Source organism: Mesoplodon densirostris, chromosome 2 (genome assembly GCF_025265405.1).
Source record: "Mesoplodon densirostris isolate mMesDen1 chromosome 2, mMesDen1 primary haplotype, whole genome shotgun sequence".
NCBI classification, from domain to species: Eukaryota; Metazoa; Chordata; class Mammalia; order Artiodactyla; family Ziphiidae; genus Mesoplodon; species Mesoplodon densirostris.
Window position 1 is genome coordinate 127015928 of NC_082662.1, and position 21879 is coordinate 127037806.

At 36.5% G+C, this 21879-nt stretch overlaps 1 protein-coding gene across 1 annotated transcript in view; it reads right to left on the reverse strand.

The window, feature by feature from the left end:
- The window catches only part of CATSPERE (catsper channel auxiliary subunit epsilon), a 247561-nt gene that overhangs the window by 207830 nt on the left and 17852 nt on the right, over nt 1-21879 (reverse strand). Inside the window, exons 3-4 of the mRNA XM_060088382.1 lie at nt 2112-2185; nt 1765-1834 (exon numbers count right to left, since the gene is read on the reverse strand). Of these exons, the coding sequence (XP_059944365.1) occupies nt 1765-1834; nt 2112-2185 (144 nt within the window). The remainder of the gene's footprint in view (nt 1-1764; nt 1835-2111; nt 2186-21879) is intronic.

The following is a 21879-nucleotide window of genomic DNA, read 5'->3' on the forward strand; positions in this document are numbered from 1 at the left end:
CAGTATCGAGGTCCCTTAAAAAACTAAAAATAGAACTACCATATGACCCAGCAATCCCACTACTGGGCATATACCCTGAGAAAACCATAATTCAAAAAGAGTCCATACCACAATGTTCATTGCAGCTCTATTTACAATAGCCAGGACATGGAAGCAACCTAAGTGTCCATTGACAGATGAATGATAAAGAAGATGTGGTACATATATACAATGGACTATTACTCAGCCATAAAAAGAAACAAAATTGGGTCATTTTTAGAGATGTGGATGGACCTAGAGTGTGTCATACAGAGTGAAGTAAGGCAGAAAGAGAAAAACAACTATATATTGCATATATGTGGAATCTAGAAAAATGGTACAGATAAATCTATTTGCAGGGCAGGAATAGAGATGGAGACGTAGAGAATGCACATGTGGACATGGGGGAGGAGAGGGGGTGGGATGAACTGGGAGATTTAGATTGACATATATACACTACCATGTGTAAAATAGATAGCTAGTGGGAACCTTCCGTATAGCACAGGGAGCTCAGCTCGGTGCTCTGTGATGACCTAGTTGGGTAGGATGGGTGGGAGAGAGGTCCAAGAGGGAGGGGATACATGTATACATATAGCTGATTCCCTTCGTCATACAGCAGAAACTAACACAACATTGTAAAGCAATTATATTCCAATAAAAAATTCCTTATTATTATTATTATTATTATTGACTAGAGAGGATTCAACATTACTCTTATTTATTTGCATTCACATAGCTTTCCTGAATTGAAGGAAATGTAGTGGAATACAAATAAATCTCCTAGAAATGGCTCTTTAATTGTTGATATTGTCATAGGAATATATGATCTGAGACCCACTTATCTGGGAGTACTGTTATCATTAAGGTGGTAACTGGGGCTTTAATATATTTATTAATAAAAAAGCTAATGTAAAAATCATATATGGTGATCTCCTCTTATCCACGGGGGATATATTCCAAGACCCCCAGTGCATGGTTGAAACTGCAGATAGTACCAAATCAGCCCTATATATACTGTTTTTTCCTGTACATACATACCTATGATAAAATTTAATTTATAAATTAAGCACAGTAAGAGATTAACAACAACAATAATAAAGTAAAATAATTATATCAATATGATCTTTTTTCTTTCCTAATTTAGTCAAAAACTTTCACCTTTTCACTTAAAGGAAGCACTTAATTGCTTCTCTTTGGCATATCTGAATTGTCATAATCACTGTTCTTGCACTTTTGTGGCTATTATTGAGTAATATAAGGGTTACCTTCACACAAGCATTGCATTATCACAAAAATAGATCTGATAACTGGGACAGCTACTAAGTAACTAATGGGTAGGATATGCTAGACAAAGGAATGATTCATGTCCCAGGCAGGATGGAGCGGGACGGCATGATAATTCATCATGCTACTCAGAACAACTGCAATTTAAAGCTTGTGAATTGTTTATTTCTAGAATTTCCCATTTAAGTTTTTTGGACCACAGTTGACCGTGGGTAACTGAAAGCACAGAAGGTGTAACCATGGATAACTGGGGAACTACTATATCAGTTCATAACATAATTTGCTATGAGATACATCTAAAAATTAATGATATATTGACAATAATTTTAAAATATCTCTTATTTATAGTTACAACTCAACTATTTAAAACAGGTTAAGTTAAAACATCAAAAATAAGGCAAAATAAAATGTAACAGGGATGATTACTTAAGATTTATTAATTTATCATTAAAATCAACTTACTGGGCCCGTAACAATTGGTTTTATAATCTGAATACCAGGAGAAGAACAACGTAGTTCTGTCTTGGGTGATCTAGCATTTAAAAACAATGGGAAAGGAAAAATAAGTATAGATGCATATGAGATTCCCCTACTACTTTTTAAGCCTAAAAACTTCCATTCTTTGCTAATAAGAAAAATAAAAAAATATAGCAATAGTTTACTTCTCTCCTATTTTCAAAGTGATTTTGTCTTTCTTTTCACATCTATTAATGTAAAGAAATTTACATGAAATCACAGCCTTGAATCTGAATGTCCACCCTATATGAATGGTTTTTATGCATACATTGAGTTTCACAGCAAAAACTTACCTTTTATTTTTTATAGAACAAGTTCCTGGCACACTCCACTCAGAAAATAATGTTCCTTCATACTCTAACTTAATCTGAAAAAGAACATAAAATAGCTCATACAAGTGCTCTAAATTTTTTATCTCAGTGTTTAGATGTAGGGCTCAATTTTCTGAGTCATTATTTAAAGAGAGAATAACTAAAATTCAATCCCTTTGAAATTGTACAAGTAAAGGAAAAATAACAACTTTTATGGGACACTTCAATAGTCTCCCCCAACTATAAGATTTTTATTTTATTTTACTTCAAAAATAATCTATTAAGTGTCTAGAGGGTGACACTTAAGGTGATACAATCATCATAAATTTCTTCAGTCACATTTTCCTTATTTCTACTTTTTTTCCTGCTTCCACATTCTTTCATTTATAAGCTCTTTCCTCCTGGAAGTATGCTCATACAGTTCCTAACATTATCAGTCTTAGTCTCAACACTGATCATCCTCTTCAGCCAGAGTTGGAGCCCAATTTCACCTCCTAATATTGTTACATAAAATCATGTACATATATATGTATACATTTTTATGTATGTATATATATGTATATATATGTATATATATATATATATATATATAGTTTCATTGGTTTTACTTGAATGGTGATTATAATACCAGCTATCTTATAGATAGGACGTTATAGGATTAATGACAGTATATAAGAAGATAAAAGAGAAAAGTTCACCAGAAGCTATGACACAACCTTGTAGTATATAAAGCAAAATTTGATAGAATTACTAGAAGATATTTTAAAAGTCACAAATATAGTGGTAGGCTTTAACACATTTTTTTCAAGCCATAGATTAAACCTGAAGAAAAGGTAGTTACAGTTGAGCCTTGAACAACTCAGGGGTTAGGGGCATTGACACTCCACACAGTGGAAAATCTGCCGATAGTTTATAGTTAGCCTTTTATATATGCAGTTCTTCAGTATCAGTGTGGTTCCACATCGCCAGGTTCAGTCAACCTTGGATTGTGTAGTACTTTAGTATTTACTATTGAAAAAAAATCTTTGTAAAAGTGGAACAGTTCAGCTCAAACCTATGTTGCTCAAGGGTCAACTCTGTGTGTGTGTATATTTCTAAAATTAACCAATACAAAATATATTCTTTTCAATCTCACATAGAACATTTACCAAAATTGACCACATTTACAAAGGAAGTGTTAGCCAATCTCAAAGTATTATTATCACACATACTGTGCCTTTGATATTAATGAAATAAAATAATTAGAATTTCTCATAAAGTTAATCAGAAAAATTTTAGGATATTTGTAATCTTTAAAAAAACTACTTCTGAATGATTCATGGAGTAAAGCAGAAATCACAATGAAAATTACACAATATTTATGAATAAACAATAAAAGCACTTGATGTTACCAAAATCTGTAGCATATAAACAGGCTCTAAAGGAAATTTGTAGCCTTAAATATATATAAAAGAAATAAGGTAGTTTGAAAGTGAATAAACTCAGTTTTCAGTACAAGATGCTAATAACCACAGAGAAAACCCAAAAAAGTAAAAAGAAGGATACAAGAAAGAAGAAAAATTGGAATTTACAAAAGGAAGCAAATTGGGACAAATTAGTGGTGATGTAATATTTTAATCTACTCAAATTTCCTTATAAACACGGAAAGAACAATTAGTATAGCACCAAAAAACACTGGACAACATCAACAAATAAAACTCAGTGACAAGGTATCCCTCAAAATCCCAAAATAAAATTGGGTTGAGACAAACCAGTTAAAACTACCAGACTCATGTGATATCAGCAAGAAAGCAAGTATGATAGGACTTAGAAGAAAACACCTCAGTCAGTGATAGGTATTCAGTGGCAACTATGGCAGGACAATTTGAGAATAGCAACTCTAACCAGAGGGATTTTTACACTTTTCAATTTCTAAGTAAGTGCAAGAGGTCTCTGATAACGTCTGAAAGGGCAGGAGGAACTGGGACCTATCCTGGGCATATATCTAGAGAAAAACATGGTGCAAAAGGATACATGCACCCCAATATTCATAGCAGCAGTATTTACAATAGCCAAAACATGGAAGCAACCTAAATGTCCATCGGCAGAGGAATGGATAAAGATGTGGTACATATATACAATGGAATATTACTCAGTCATTAAAAAGAATGAAATAATGTCATTTGCAGCAACATGGATGGACCTAGAGATTGTCATACTGAGTAAAGTAACTCAGACAGAGAAAGAGAAACATCATATGATATCACTTATATGCAGAATCTAAAAAGAAATGATACAAATGAACTTATTTACAAAACAGAAACAGACTCACAGACTTAGAGAATGAACTCATGGTTACGAGGGGTGGAGGAATGAGGGGAAGGGTTAGTTAGGGAGTTTGGGATGGACATGTACACAGTGCTATGTTTAAAATGGATAACCAACAAGGACAGGGAACTCTGCTCAATGTTATGTGGAAGCCTGGATGGGAGGGGAGTTTGGGGGAGAATGTGTAAACCCACCTAAAATTGTTCAAAATAGAGTAGTAGTGTCAAGGGCCACTAGCAAGTCTCCTTCAGACATCCAAGGACAGGAAAATTACTGAAGACAAAAAGTTACAGATTCTCAGAAAAACCACATCCTATAGAAGCACAGCCAGCTCAGATACAACTGTGGACCAAAGTAGTTATGAACCCACTCCTCTTTCCTGCACCTTGCCCTTTGAAGCCCAATAAAAGATGCAAACCCCCACCTTCAGTGCTGATGCCACTCTATGCGTCTAGCCCCTTTCCTCCTCTGGAAAGTGAATAAAAACTCTCTTTCTTCCCTCGTTAGTACTTCTGTGAATTCTTTCACAACCTGCATCGGCTCACCTAACAGAATGTATACATGTATATGTATGGCTGAGTCACTTTGCTGTGCATGTGAAACTATCACAACATTGGTTACCAGCTATACTCCAATATAGAATAAAAAGTTAAAAAAAAACAAAAAAACAAAATCAATGAGCCAAAGACACCTTCCAGGACAAAGATCCATAATGAAGAAAGATACAGGAAAAAGAATACCAATTGAGCTGGAAAGGGACAATAAGAACAAAGGAAAAAGAAACTACAGATAAATGAGGGAGGGAAACAGAATCTGGAAATCTCAGAAAGTATTGGCCTTATTTTTGGACACTCTACAAAACAACGTAAGAGGTAACTCTAAAGGTTAGAAAAGTTATTTTGACCCACTACTCCCTCCTTAAAGAGCAGGAAAATTAATTTCATGCTTTAAAAAAAATGAGCAATAGAAAGAGGATCACAGTAAAATCACACACAGTTATTATAAAAGAAGAGAGTAAGAAACAGAATAACATCTCTGTAAGACCATACTCCATATATATATATATATATATATATATATATATATATATATATATATATACACACATACATACACACACATAAATATATATATTTTGGTCATGCCACACAGCTTGTGGGATCTTAGTTTCCTGACCAGGGGATTGAACACATGCCCCCTGCAGTGGAAATGCAGAGTCCTAAGCACTGGACCACCAGGGAATTCCCCTCAATAAATAAATTAAAGCTGTAACGTAAAATGAGGGTTAGTTTTATACATCAATTTGGCTAGATTATAGTACCCAGTAATTTAAACAAATGCTAATATAGGTTTTTCTATGAAGGTATTTTATAGATGTGTTTTATATCTACAATCAGTTGACTTTAAATAAAACAGAACACCTTTGATAATGTGGTGGAGTCCCTTTCAATCAGTTGGAAGCCTTCAGAGCAAAAGCTAAGGTTTCCTGGAGAAGAAATTCTGTTTCAAGACTACAGCATTAATTCTTCACTGAGTTTCCAGGCTCGGCCTGACCTATCAGACTTGCCAGACCCACAATCACATGAACCAATTTCTTAAAATAAATCTCTTAATATAAACATGTATAAATTCTATTGGTTCCTTTTCTCTGGAGAGTTATGACTGATATACCAACTATTTCAAAATGAGGCAAAATAAATAAGAAAGTGATAGAAATTATGAAAGAAAAATATAAATCAGAATTTAAAACTCATAAATTTAAAACTCATAAGCTAGAACTCAGGAAAAAAAGTAGAAATAAAGAAAATGTCAATTTAGAAATGAACTAAATTAGAAGCAAAATTGTAAATAAGCCTAATAAATAAGGTTTTGAGATAAATAGAACATTTTTAAAAAGAGATGAAAAGTGACTCAAGAATAAGTGACAAATATTAAAAATAGGCAAAGAAAATCCAATATATACACAGCTGTGAAGAAGAAAACATAAGTGATTGAGACAGAACAATAACATTAACAATAACTCAAGAATAATATGTGAAAAAAATAACTTGAAACAATGTATTGAAAGGGTGCAACTCATACCTAGGAAAAACAATTAAGAATGATTTTTTAAAAGACCAACCCAGGACCTATATTAATAAAAGCAATGAACCTGATAAGAAACCCTTTGGGGATCCTGACAAAAAGAACAATTTATTTACAAGGGAAAGAATATCAGATTTCCAGCAGACTTTTCAGGTGTAACACTTTATGTCAGAGACAACAAAGTAACATCTGTAAAAAGATATAAAAATATTAGCCAATAATTTTTATATCCAGATACACCAACTTTTAGATAAAAGTTCACAGATAAGGTCTTAGGACTCAAGAAATATTGCTCTTATGAGCCTTTCCTGAGGATACTACTAGAAAAAGAGAGGATCAGACCACCAAAATGACTGCAGAGACATTAACATAAGGACTGATGTTAAGTATTAAATAGGAATTATTCTGTAGAAACATGTCTACATGGTGGCTATTAAAAATGAATATAGTTGCTAATGACTATACTCTGACAATGTGTCAAAACATGAGTGCTAGGTAAATTATGGTTAGCCCAGGTAAAAGTGTCCAAATAAGTTCAACTCTCCACACGTTTCCCAAAAAAGTACACAGATCAACAAATAAAACCAAGAAAATTCTACATTGCAGCATACCTAGAAGGCAAAGTACAATACAAACTTCAAGAAACCTGTAAGTAAAGACCCCGAATAGCCAAAGCAATCTTGAGAACGAAAAACGGAGCTGGAGGAATCAGGCTCCCTGACTTCAGACTATACTACAAAGCTACAGTAATCAAGACAGCGTGGTACTGGCACAAAAACAGAAAGATAGATCAATGGAACAGGATAGAAAGCCCAGAGATAAACCCACGCACATATGGTCACCTTATCTTTGATAAAGGAGGCAGGAATGTACAGTGGAGAAAGGACAGCCTCTTCAATAAGTGGTGCTGGGAAAACTGGACAGGGACATGTAAAAGTATGAGATTAGATCAGTCCCTAACACCATACACAAAAATAAGCTCAAAATGGATTAAAGACCTAAATGTAAGGCCAGAAACTATCAAACTCTTAGAAGAAAACATAGGCAGAACACTCTATGACATAAATCACAGCAAGATCCTTTTGGACCCACCTCCTAGAGAAATGGAAATAAAAACAAAGATAAACAAATGGGACCTAATGAAACTTCAAAGCTTTTGCACAGCAAAGGAAATCATAAACAAGACCAAAAGACAACCCTCAGAATGAGAGAAAATATTTGTAAATGAAGCAACTGACAAAGGATTAATCTCCAAAATTTATAAGCAGTTCATGGAGCTCAATAGCAAAAAAAACAAACAACCCAATCCAAAAATGGGCAGAAGACTTAAATAGGCATTTCTCCAAAGAAGATATACAGACTGCCAACAAACACATGAAAGAATGCTCAACATCATTAATCATTAGAGAAATGCAAATCAAAACTACAATGAGATATCATCTCACACCAGTCAGAATGGCTATCATCAAAAAATTTAGAAACAATAAATGCTGGAGAGGGCGTGGAGAAAAGGGAACACTCTTGCACTGCTGGTGGGAATGTGAATTGGTACAGCCACTATGGAGAACAGTATGGAGGTTCCTTTAAAAACTACAAATAGAACTACCATATGACCCAGCAGTCCCACTACTAGGCATATACCCTGAGAAAACCATAATTCAAAAAGAGACATGTACCAAAATTTTCATTGCAGCTCTATTCACAATAGCCCGGAGATGGAAACAACCTAAGTGTCCATCATCGGATGCATGGATAAAGAAGATGTGGCACATATATACAATGGAATATTACTCAGCCATAAAAAGAAACGAAACTGAGCTATTTGTAATGAGGTGGATAGACCTAGAGTCTGTCATACAGAGTGAAGTAAGTCAGAAAGAGAAAGACAAATACCGTATGCTAACACATATATATGGAATTTAAGAAAAAAAATGTCATGAAGAACCTAGGGGTAAAACAGGAATAAAGACACAGACCTACTTGAGAATGGACTTGAGGATATGGGGAGGGGAAGGGTAAGCTGTGACAAAGCGAGAGAGAGGCATGGACATATATACAGTACCAAATGTAAGGTAGATAGATAGTGGAAAGCAGCCGCATAGCACAGGGAGATCAGCTCGGTGCTTTGTGACCACCTGGAGGGGTGGGATAGGGAGGGTGGGAGGGAGGGAGACGCAAGAGGGAAGGGATGTGGGAACAGATGTATATGTATGACTGATTCACTTTGTTATAAAGCAGAAACTAATAAAAAAAATCCCCAAAGAATAAAGCTATAAATTAAAAAAAAATAATAATAACATTTAAAGTGATTATTAGCATGTGAAATCTGTTTCTGAAGCTGTTCTTAATTGATTTCCCCTCTTCACAGCACAAAATACTGAATAAAGCATTTTTCAAGGGCAAAAAAAAAAAGAAACCTGTAAGTAAAAGAATAAACAACAATTTTTAGCACAGCTCTCATTCAAGCCCCTGTCATAATCCTTTGTGGAGAGTAAAAGAGCTTCTGAAAAACTGCAGAAAACAGAAAAGATATGAACAGAAGTTAAGATTGAATTTAAATCACCCACAGAAAGAGAAAGTACACTCTAAGTGCAAAAAATACTGCAAAAAGACTCCTGGAAGATCAGAGCACTGATTATGAGGAAGAGACTTAAAAGTGTGTGAGAGCTGAGGTGGGAGCCTCAGAAAGGCATCATTTTTTGGAGCGAAGAAGGTAAAGGAAAGGAGGAACACTCTTTGGAAAGTGAGTGGTGAAGGGAAAGAGAAGCAAGGGGGAGAAATTTCGGATATTACAAGCTAATAAAAAAAACCTCAAAGTAAATACAACACCCCCAATAAGAATCCATCAATTAAAGAAACTGCACACTGCTACAAAGAGATAAAAAAGTAAACTTTAACTAGAGATCTTTTAAACTAATCCAGACTGCCAACCTATCCATGAAATTCATAAATATAAGCAGTCTTTATCTATACAAAGCTACTATAAGAGAATAGAAAATGAAATTAAAAGCATTTCAAGTAATAAAACTGCCTTCAAAAAACCAAACACAAAGCAGAAGAAAACTGAAAACTAACATCCTAAACTGCATTAAATATCCTCAAACAAGTATTTGATGATAAGAAAGAAAAATCTTGAATTATAAATTCACAAACTAGGAACAGAAATGAACCACAAGTAGAAATAAGAGTTGACTGAACTAGGAATGAAACAGATGATTATAAAGGAAATGAAGACTAAATGAAAAGATAATGATGGGAGATTACATTTAAATAAAAATTGAATAAAAGGTATTGAAGAAAGACAGAAAAACAACCAAGAAAATATAAGTGAAATAAGTAAAGAACCAGAGAAAAAATGATTGAAGTGGAAAGCAGACAGAAAAAAAAAATCCAGCATCTGTATAATTGGAGTCTGTGAAGTTGAAAAGCAAAATAATGGGAAAATAACTAATATTTTTATTTGGTTTGTCTTTTTATTACTGAATTATAATAGTTCTTCATATATTCTAGACACAGGTCCCTTATAAGATACTTAATTTTCAAAAATTTTCTCCCATTCTGTGGATTGCCTTTTCACTTTCTTGATGGTGTCCTTAGAAGCACTATAGTTTTTAATTTTGATGATGTCCAATTTATCTTTTTTCTTCTGTTCCTTGTGCTTTTGGTGTCATATCTAAACTATTGCCTAATACAAGATCATGAAGATTTTTCCATATGATTCTTTTCTATGAGTTTTATAGTTTTAGCTCTTATACTTAGTTCTTCTATCCATGTTGAGCTAACTTTTGGATATGGTCTGAGGTAGGAGGCCACCTTCATTCTTTTTCATGTGGATACCTCATTGTCCCAGCACTATTTGTTGAAAATACTATTCTTTTTCCATGGAATTTTCTTGAAGTAATTGTGAAAAATCAATGAGGTTTTAATTTTTGGACTCTTCTATTCCACTAATCTATTTTCTTATCCTTATGCCTATCTGACACTGTCTCAATTACTGTAGCTTTGTAGTAACTTTAGAAGTCAGGAACTGTGAGTCTTCCAACAAGTCTTCTTGTTCTTTTTCAAAACGTTTTGACTATTCTGGTTCTCTTGAATTTCCAGGTGAAATTTCATACAAAATTACAATCAGTTGGTAGTTTTAATAGTTTTCTTTTTAATGGATTCCTTAGAGCTTTCTATTTAGAAGGTCATGTCATATACAAACAGAGATAGTTTGTTTCTTCCTTTCTGATGTGTATGTCTTTTATTTCACTTTCTTGTCTAAATGCCTTAAATGTGGACATGGTGTTTATATTTTTAAAATTTAAGAGTTTTATCATTTTTACATATGCATTGAAATGTTTACAAATGAAATATGTCTGGGATAGTTTCAAAATAATAAAGGAGGGGATAAAGTGGGTAGTAGAGTCAATGAAACAAGATTGGTCATGAGTTGGTACTACTGAAGCTGGGTGATGGGTATATAAGGATTTATTAAGTATAATATAATAATCTCTATATGCTATATATGTTAAAATTATGCTAACCTCTATATTTTTGTGTATGTTTAAGTTTTTCCATAATAAAAAGTTTTTAAAATGTGAGTTTAAAACAGAGAACAAGTTCTGTGGCAATTACCAAACTTATATACAAACCTCTCTAATGATGTATAGAAATTGGAATAGTCAATTGGCTTCAGAATGTTTCAAAAATGCTTACCAACTTCCAATGTTTTAGGTTATTTGGGGTTATTAAACAACAAAAAAAAATGAAATCCCATTTAAATTCACAGAGTGGAGAGAGTTTTTTTGAGATATAATTGACATGTAACATTACATTAGTTTCATTCAGTATATGATTTGATATTTCTATACATTGTGAAATGACCACAAGAATAAGTCTAGTTAATATCCATCACCAAATATAGTTTAAATGTTTTTCTTTTGATGAGAACTTTTAAGATCTACTCTCTAAGCAACTTAAAATATGCAATACAGTATTGCTAACTGTAGTCACCATGCTGTACATTACATTCCCATGACTTACTTATTTTATAACAAAGTTTGTACCTTTTGACGCCCTCCACCAATTTCACACTCCCCCATACCCCAACTCTGGCAACCACCACTTTGTTCTCTGTATATATGAGTTTATTTTTTTAAATTGATTCCACACATAAGTGAAATCATATGGCATTTGTCTTTCTCTGACTTATTTCACTTATCATAATGCCCTCAAGGTCATAAATGTCAACATTTCATTATTTTATGGTGCAATAGTATTTCATTATGTATATACACCATATTTTCTTTATCAATTCATCGATAAGCCATTGAATTGATGACACACTTAGGTTGCTTCCATATCTTGACTATTAGAAATAATACTACAATGGACATAGAGGCATATATTGAATATCTTTCCAAGTTAGTGTTTTCATTTCCTGTGGATAAATAACCAGAAATGGAATGAATGGATCATATGGCAGTTCTGTTTTTAATTTTTTGAGAACCCTCCATAATGATTTTCCATACTAGTTGCACCAATTTGCATTCCCAATAACATCGCACAAGAGTTCCCTTTCCTCCACATCCTTGACAACACTTGTTATTTCTTGGTTTTCTGATAACAGACATTCTAACAGGTGCAAGGTGATATCTCACTGTGGTTTTGATTTGCATTTCCCTGATGGTTAGTGATGTTTTTCATGTACCTATTGGCCTTCTTTACGTCTTTGGAAAAACGTATTTCAGATCCTCTGCCCACTTTTAAAATCAAATTGTTTATTATTTTTATCCTGTTGAGTTGTATGATTCTTTATATATTTTCTATACTAACCCCCTATCAGATATATGATTTGCCTTTGAGCATGTTCCCTTTTCATTTTGTTGATGGTTTCCTTTTCTGTGCAGAAGGCTTTTGGTTTGATATAGTCCCATTTGTTTATTTTTGTTGCCTTTGCTTTTTGTGTCAAATCAAAAAAATGATCACCAAGACTGATGTCAAGGAGCTTACTGCCTATGTTTTCTTCTAAGAATTTTATTGTTTCAGGCCTTACCCTCAAGTCTTTAATCCATTTTAAGCTAATTTTTGTGTATGGTGTAAGATAGTATTCCAGTTTCATTCTTTGCATGTGGCTGTCCAGTTTTCCCAGCACCATTTATTAAAGAGATTGTTCTTTCTCCCTTTTATAAACTTGGATACTTTGTTGTAAATTAATTGGCCATATATGCATGGGTTTATTTCTGGACTCTTTATACTGTTCTATTGATCTATATGTGTTTTTTTTTTTTTTTGCCTATACCATACTGTTTCTATTACTATGGCTTTGTAATATAGTTTGAAATCAGGAAATGTGATGCCTCTAGCTTTATTCTTCTAGGATTGCTTTGGTTGTTTGGAGTCTTTTATGGTTCCACACAAATTTTACAATTGTTTGTTCTATTTATGTGAACAATGCAAGTGGAATTTTGATAGGAATATCATTTAAAATGTAGGTTGCTTTGGGAAGTTTGGACATTTGAACAATATTAATTATTCCAATCCATGAGCACAGAACATCTCTCCATTTATTTGTGTCTTCTCCAATTTCTTTAAGACATTACCATATCTTATAGATTTCAGTGTACAGATCTTTCACCTCTTTGGTTAAATTTAGTCCTAGGTATTTTATTCTTTTTGATGCAATTCTAAACAGGATTGTTTTCTTAATTTCTTTTCCTGATATTTCATTATTAGTGAACAGAAACACAACACATTTTGAATATTGATATTTTATCCTGTAATGTTACTGAACTCGTTTATAAGTTCTAACAGATTTCTGGTGGAGTTGTTAGGATTTTCTATATATAATATCATGTCATCTGAAAATAGTGACAATTTTCATCCTTTCCAATTTGTTTTTTTTTTCCTTGTCTGATTGCTGAGACTAGGACTTCCAATACTCTGTTGAATCAAAGTGGAAAGAGTGAGCATCTTGTTCCTGATCTTAGAGGAAAAGCTTTCAGCATTTCACTAAGTATGAATGAAAGGGGTTTAGCTATGGGTTTGTCATTTATGGACTTTATTAGGTTGAGATCCATTCCCTCTCTACACACTTTGTTGGTTTTTTTTTTAAATCATAAATGGGTGTTGAATTTTTTCAAAAGCTTTTCTGCATTTGAGATGATCATATGATATCTATGCATCATTTTGTTAATGTGGTATATCACACTGAGTGATTTGCTGTTTAACCATCCTTGCATCCCTGAAACTGAGTTCCCCTGCCAAGTTTATGATTAACCTCTCTATCTAAAACGTCATTCCCGGCCTTCCCTGATGGCGCAGTGGTTAAGAATCCGCCTGCCAATTCAGGGGACATGGGTTCGAACCCTGATCCAGGAAGATCCCATATGCTGCAGAGCAACTGAGCCTGTGCACCACAACTACTGAGCCTGCACTCTAGAGCCCGTGAGCCACAACTACTGAGCCCGCATGCCACAACTACTGAAGCCCACGCACATAGAGCCCATGCTCCTCAACAAGAGAAGCCACTGCAATGAGAAGCCTGTGCACTGCAACAAAGAGTAGCCCCCGCTCACCACAACTAGAGAAAGCCCGCGTGCAGCAACAAAGACCCAACGCAGCCAAAGATAAATAAAATAAATAAATTTATTAAAAAATAAAAATAAAACGTCATTCCCTGTCTTACCCCACCCCTTGATTGAAGAGTAACAAAGAAAAGGGGGATTGAAACTAAGCAATGCCCAGTTGGGCCTTTCTAGGTAAGAGACCCCCTACATGCTCCCCATCTCTCACTTAAAGAAACATTTCAGTCTCCTGAAACTTCCCTGAGTTGCAAAGTCTGACTCAAGGATTAATGATCAGAGGAGTGAGAACAGGCAGAGACAAAGAACAGCATTCAGGCAAGAGAACTGGTAAAAACTTAAACAATAGATCAGCCATATAGCAGAGTCACAGGACTTCTAGCTTCTCCCTGAAGGACACAGAAAGTAATGTCTGACACACATTCCTAAGTTGTTTTTACAGAAACCAGACTCCCACCAGATGAAAACTGCTGACCACAAGCACATAGACCCCCAAACTGGTTGAAACCAGGTTGATGATTGAAATTCCTGAAACATTACTCTGTTACCTCACCATCAACCAATCAGAGAACTGCTCACAAGCTGATCATGCACACCATGACCCTCTTCCTCACACTGTCTTAAAAAAACCTTCCCTGAAAGTCATTGGGGAGTTTGGGTCTTTTGAGCATGAGCTGCCCATTCTATTTGCTTTGGGCCCTACAGTAAACTCTACATTCCTTCACCACAGCCCATTGTCAGTAGATTGGCTTTGCTGTTTGTCAGGCAAGTGGGCCCAAGTTAGGTTTGGTAAAATCCCTAGAATAAATCCTATTTGATCATGATGTACGATCCTTTTAATGTACCATTGAATTTGCTAATATTTTATACTGCTTGCTAACATAATATACTGTTGATCTGCTAATATTTTGTTGATAATTTTTGCATCTTTGTTCATTAGGGATATTGGCCTGTCATTTTCTTTTCTCATGGCATCCTTGTATGGTTTTGGTATTGGGGTAATGCTAGTCTTGTAAAGAGTGCAGAAGTATTTCTTCTGCTTCTATGTATTGGAACAGTTTGAGAAGGATTAGTATTAATTCTTCCTTGAATGTTTTGTAAAATTCACCAGTGAGACATCTGGTCCTGGAATTTGGTTTGTTGGGAGGTTTTGATTATTGATTTAATCTCCTCACAATAAGTTTGTTCAGATTTTATATTTCTTTATGATTCAGCCCTGGAGGTTTGTATGTGTCTAGGCATTTATTCTTTTAGGTTGTTAAATATGTTGACATGTAATTGTTCATAGTAGTCTCATGATTCTTTGTATTTCTGTGGCTATCAGTTGTAATGTCTCTTGTTTCCAGTTGTATTTCTTTGACTCCTCCCTTTTAGTCTGCTGAGTCTAGCTGAAGGTTTGTCAATTTTGTTTATCTTTTGAAAGAACAAGCTCTTCGTTTCATTGATTTTTCTATTGTTATTTTAGTCTTTATTTCATTTATTTCTGCTATGATCTTTGCTGTTTCCTTCCTTCTACTAACTTCGGGCTTCATTTATTCTTCTTTTCTAGTTCCATGAGGTGTAATGTTATGTTGTTTGAGAATTTTCTTGTTGTTTTTTTTTCCTATCTATCTATCTATCTTATGCATTTATGTTTTGAACCTACCTCTTAGAACTGCTTTTGCTGCATCCTGTGAGTATTGATATGTTTATTTCCATTTTCATTTGTGTCAAGGTATGTTTAGAGTTCTCTTTTCTTCTATGACCCATTGGTTGTTAGGTAGCATATTGTTTAATCCCCATATATTTGTGAATTTTCCAGTTTTCTTCTTGGCATTGATTTCTACTTTCATACCATTGTAGTCAAAAAAGATGCTTGATATGATACCAATCTTCTTAAATTTTAAGACTTATTCTGTGGTCTGACATATGACCCATTCTGGAGAATGTTCCATGTGCACTTGAGAAAAATGTTTATTCTGTTTCTTTTAGATGAGAAGTTCTGTATATATCTGTTAAGTACATCTGGTATAATGTGCCATGTAATCTTGATGTTTCCTTACTGATTCTCTGTTTGAATGATCTATTCATTGATAAAGGTGGGGTATTAAATTTTCCTATTATTATATTACTATTTCTCCCATTGGGGTCTGTTAATTTTTGCTTTATATATTCAGATGTGCCTATGTTATGTATATAAATATTTACAAATGTTTAAATAGTCTTGTTGGATTGACCCCTTTATCATTGTCTCTTATTACAGTCTTTAACTTAAAATATATTTTATCTGATACAATTATAGCTAATTCTGCTTACTTTTGGTTTCCATTTGCATGGAATACCTTTTTCCATCCCTTAATTTCCAGTCTGTGTGTGTCCTGACTTATAAAGGTTCACTCTTAGACAGCATATAAGTAGGTCTTATCTTTTTATCCATTCAGCCACTCCATGTCTTTTGATTGGAGCATTTAGTCCATTTACATGTAAAATAATTATTGATAGGTATGTATTTATTGCCATTTTGTTAATCATTTTCTGGCTGTTTTGTTCTTCTACGTTCCTTTCTTCTTCTCTGCTCTCTTTTTGTAGTTTAGTGACTTTTTTAGTGGTTTGCTTTGATCCTTTCCTTTATCTTGTGTGTATCTACTATAAGTTTTTGTTTTGTGGTTACCATAAGGCTTACATATAAAAACTTACAACAGTCTATTTTAAGTTGATAACAATTTAAGTTTTATGACAGTCTAAAGCTCTACATTTTTATTCCCCCACCCCCACATTTTATGTTTTTGATGTCATATTTTACATATTTTTGTCCTGTGTGTCCCTTAGTGTAGTTCTAGTTATTTTTACTACTTTTGTCTTTTATTTTTTATTTTTTTTTTTATTTTTTTTGCTGTACGCGGGCCTCTCACTGCTGTGGCCTCTCCCGTTGCGGAGCACAGGCTCCGGACACACAGGCTCCGCGGCCATGGCTCGTGGGCCCAGCCGCTCCGCGGCATGTGGGATCTTCCGGGATCGGGGCACGAACCCGTGTCCCCTGCATCGGCAGGCGGACTCTCAACCACTGCGCCACCAGGGAAGCCCTCCAGCTTTCTTTTGATTTCCATTTGCATGGAGTATCTTTTTCCACCCCCCCACTTTCAGTCTGTATGTGTCCCTAGGTCTGAAGTGGGTCTCTTGTAGACAGCATATATATGGGTCTTGTTTTTGTATCCATTCAGCCAGTCTATGTCTTTTGGTTGGAGAATTTAATCCATTTACATTTAAAGTAATTATTGATATGTATGTTCCTATTCTCTTTTTCTTAATTGTTCTGTGTTTATTATTGTAGGTCTTTTCCTTCTCTTGTGTTCCTGCCAGAGAATTTCCTTTAGCATTTGTTGTAAAGCTGGTTTGGTGGTGCTGAATTCTCTTAGCTTTTGCTTGTCTGTAAAGTTTTTAATTTCTTCTTCAAATCTGAACGAGATCCTTGCTGGGTAGAGTAAACTTGGTTGTAAGTTTTTCTCCTTCATCACTTTAAATATGTCCTGCCACTCCTTTCTGGCTTGCAGAGTTTCTGCTGAAAGAGCAGCTGTTAACCTTATGGGGATTCCCTTGTGTGTTGTTTTTTTTTCCCTTGCTGCTTTTAATATTTTTTCTTTGTATTTACTTTTTGATAGTTTGATTAATATGTGTCTTGCCATGTTTCTCCTTGAATTTCTCCTGTATGGGACTCTCTGTGCTTCCTGGACTTGAATAACTATTTCCTTTCCCATATTAGGGAAGTTTTCAACTATAATCTTTTCAAATATTTTCTCAGTCCCTTTCTTTTTCTCTTCTTCTCCTGGGACACCTATAATTCGAATGTTGGTGCTTTTAATGTTTTCCTAGAGGTCTCTGAGACTGTCCTCAGTTCTTTTCAGTCTTTATTCTCCTTGCAGTAGTTATTTCCACTATTTTATCTTCCAGGTCACTATCCATTCTTCTGCCTCAGTTATTCTGTTATTGATCCCTTCTAGAGAATTTTTAATTTCATTTATTGTGTTCATCATTGTTTATCGCTCTTTAGTTCTTCTAGGTCCTTGTTAAACATTTCTTGTATTTTCTCCATTCTATTTCCAAGATTTTGGATCATCTTTACTATCATTATTCTGAATTCTTTTTCAGGTAGCCTGCCTATTTCCTCTTCATTTGTTAGGTCTGGTGGGTTTTTACCTTGCTCCTTCATCTTCTGTGTGTTTTTCTGTCTTCTCATTTTGCTTAACTTACTGTGTTTTGGGTCTCCTTTTTGCAGGCTGCAGGTTCATAGTTCCCTTTGTTTTTGATGTCTGTCCCCAGTGGCTAAAGTTGGTTCTGTGGGTTGTATGGGCTTCCTGGTTGAGGGTACTAGTGCCTGTGTTCTGGTGGATGAAGCTGGATATTGCCTTTCTGATGGGCAGGTCCACATCTGGTGGTATGTTTTGGGGTATCTGTGGCCTTATTATGATTTTAGGCAGCCTCTCTGCTAATGGATGGGGTTGTGTTCCCATCTTGCTAGTTGTTTTGCATAGGGTGTCCATCACTGTAGCTTGCTGGTTGCTGAGTAAAGCCAGGTCTTGGCATTGAGATGGAGATCTATGGGAGATTTTCACCGTTTGATATTACATGGAGCTGGGAGGTCTCTTGTGAACCAGTATCCTGACTTTGGGTCTCTCACTTCAGAGGCACAGCCCTGTTGCCTGCCTGGAGCACCAAGATCCTTTCATCCATATGGCTCAGAATAAAAGGGAGAAAAAATAGAAAGAAAGGAAAGAAAGGAAAGAAAGGAAGAAAGAAAGAAAGAATGAAAGAAAGAAAGAAAAGAAAGTTATTAAAATAAAAATTAAAAAATAATTATTAAGAAAAAAATTTTTTAAGTAAGGAAAAAAAATGGACAGATAGTACCCTAGGAAAAATGGTAAAAGAAAATCTATACAAAGTCATACAGAGACACATACACAAACACACTCACAAAGAGAGAAAAAGGGAAAAAAAATATACCTTTTGCTCCCAAAGTCCACCTCCTCAACTTGGGATGATTCGTTGTCTATTCAGGTATACCACAGATGCAGGGTACATCAAGTTGATTGTGGAGATTTAATCCACTGCTCCTGAGGCTGCTGGGAGAAATTACCCTTTCCCTTCTTTGTCTGCACAGCTCCCGGGGTTCAGCTTTGGATTTGGATCTGTCTCTGCATGTAGGTCACCTGAGGGCATCTGTTCTTCACTCAGACAGGATGGGGTTAAAGTAGCAACTGATTCAGGGGCTCTGGCTCACTCAGGCCTGGGGGCGGGAGGGGTACGGATGATGGGCGAGTCTGCAGCGGCAGAGGTCGGTGCAACATTACAACAGCCTGAGGTGCACCATGTGTTATCCCAGGGAAGTTGTCCTTGGACCACAGGACCCTGGCAGTGGCAGGCTGCACAGGCTCCCGGGAGGGGAGGTGTGGATAGTGACCTGTGCTTGCATACAGGCTTCTTGGTGGCAGCAGCAGCATCCTTAGAGTCCCATGACCGTCTTTGGGGTCCAAGCTGATAGCCACGGCTCACGCCTGTCTCTGGAGCTCCTTTAAGCAGCGTATTTATTCCCCTCTCCTGGCACACCAGGAAACAAAGAGGCAAGAAAAAGTCTCTTGTCTCTTCGGCAGCTCCAGACCTTTTCCCGGACTCCCTCTCGGCTAGCTGTGGCACACTAGCCCCCTTCAGGCTGTGTTCATGCAGCCAACCCCAGTCCTCTCCCTGGGATCCGACCTCTGAAGCCCAAGCCTCAGCTCCCAGCACCCACCCACCCTGGCAGGTGAGCAGACATGCCTCTCGGGCTGGTGAGTGCCCTTCGGCTCTGATCCTCTGTGCGGGAATCTCTCCACTTTGCCCTCTGTACCCCCGTTGTTGCACTCTCCTCTGTGGCTCCAAAGCTTCCCCCCCTGCCACCCGCAGTCTCCGCCCATGAAGGGTCTTCCTAGTGTGTGGAAACCTTTCCTGCTTCACAGCTCCCTCCCAGTGGTGCAAGTCCTGTCCCTATTCTTCTGTCTCTTTTTTTTTCTTTTTTCTTTTGCCCTACCCAGGTACGTGGGGAGTTTCTTGCCTTTCGGAAGGTCTGAGGTCTTCTGCCAGCATTCAGTAGGTGTTCTATAGGAGCTGTTCCACATGTAGATATATTTCTGATGTATTTGTGGAGAGCAAGATGATCTCCAAGTCTTACTCTTCCGCTATCTTGAAGCTCCCCTCTGTCCGAGAAATTCTTTCTCTCTCCTTCTATTCTAAATGATAATCTTACTGGGCAGAGTATCCTAGGTTACAGATTTTTTCCTTTTAGGACTTTGAATATGCCTTGCCACTCCCTTCTGGCCCACAACTTTTCTGTAGATAAATCAGCTGATGGCCTTATGGGGGTTCCCTTGTAATTAACTCTTTGGTTTTATCTTGCTGGCTTTAGAATCCTCTCTTTAACTTTTGCCATTTTAATCATAATATGTCTTGATGTAGGCCTGTTTGGGTTCATCTTGTTCAGGACTCTCTGTGCTTCCTGTACCTGGGTATCTGTTTCCTTCTTTAGGTGTGGGGAGTTTTCAGCCATAATTTCTTCAAATACATTTTCAATTCCTCTTTCTCTTTCTTCTCCTTCTGGGATTCCCATTTCGCATAGATTGGCATGCTTTATATTATCCCATAGGTCTTTTATATTGCTTTCATTTTCTTTTTCACTTGGTTTTCTGTCTGCTGTTCTGATTGTGTGATCTCCATTATTTAATCTTCCAGGTCACTTATTAGTTCTCTTGCATTATTCACTCTGCTATTCATTGCCTTTAGCTTAGCTTTTGTCTTGGCAAATGAGTTCTCTAATTTTTCCTAGCTCCTTTTTATAGTTTCTACTTTGTTTTTACAGTAACCTGCATATCTATCAATAGCCCTTCTGAATTCCTTCAGCATTTTCATTATCTCCTTTTTGAACTCAGTGTCTATTTGACTGAAGAGGGCTGTTTCATAGTTTGTTCTTAAAGGGGAATTCCCTTGATGTTTTAATTAGGAGTGGTTCCTCTGCTTCTTCATTTTACTTATATTTCTCTTGCTCTATGAATTTAGGAGAAACCATATCCACTGTGGTCTTGGAGGGCTATTTTTATGTGGGAGTGTCCCTTGTGTAGACTGTATGGGTTTAACATTTTTGGTGCAAGTGCTGTTTTGAGTATGGATGCCTGCTGCCTCTTTCCTTGGTGTGTGCTGGCTGTTATCCCCTTGACAGGAGGTATGACTGGTGTTGTGGTGGACAGAGCCTGCACTGGATGTTGAGCAGGTCCTCCTCTTTGCTCTGTGGTTGTCACTGCCCTGCCAGGGGCAAGGTCTGCTCCTTAGTTTTAGGAGTAGAAGCCCCAGATCCGTTTCTGAGCTGTTTCTGAATGGCAGTGCATGGTATGTGGGATTGGAGTGCTCTCACTGGGAGAGGAGCCACTGAATATTCCTCTTCCAGAGCTGTTCACTGGTGAGTGTGCTCTGTTGTGTCACCTTTCACCCATTGTGCAGGCTCACAAAGTACACGGTTGTTGGCACTGCCATCAGCTCCGCCTCGACCATGGGCATGATGGCAATCAGCCCTCGTGTCTCTCAGGCATTGTTTTCACAAGGCCACCAGTGCAGATCCACTGAAGTCAGGTGCCAGGACCGGAGTAGTCACGCACCTGGACCTGCTGTGCAAGCTATGCAGGGAGCCCAGATCCTGACCTGGGTCAGCCTCCATGTGCATGCACCCACAAAGCCCATAGCTGCTAAGGCCAGACCCGTCCCAGACATGGGAGCACTCATTGTCTGCTCGGATGTCC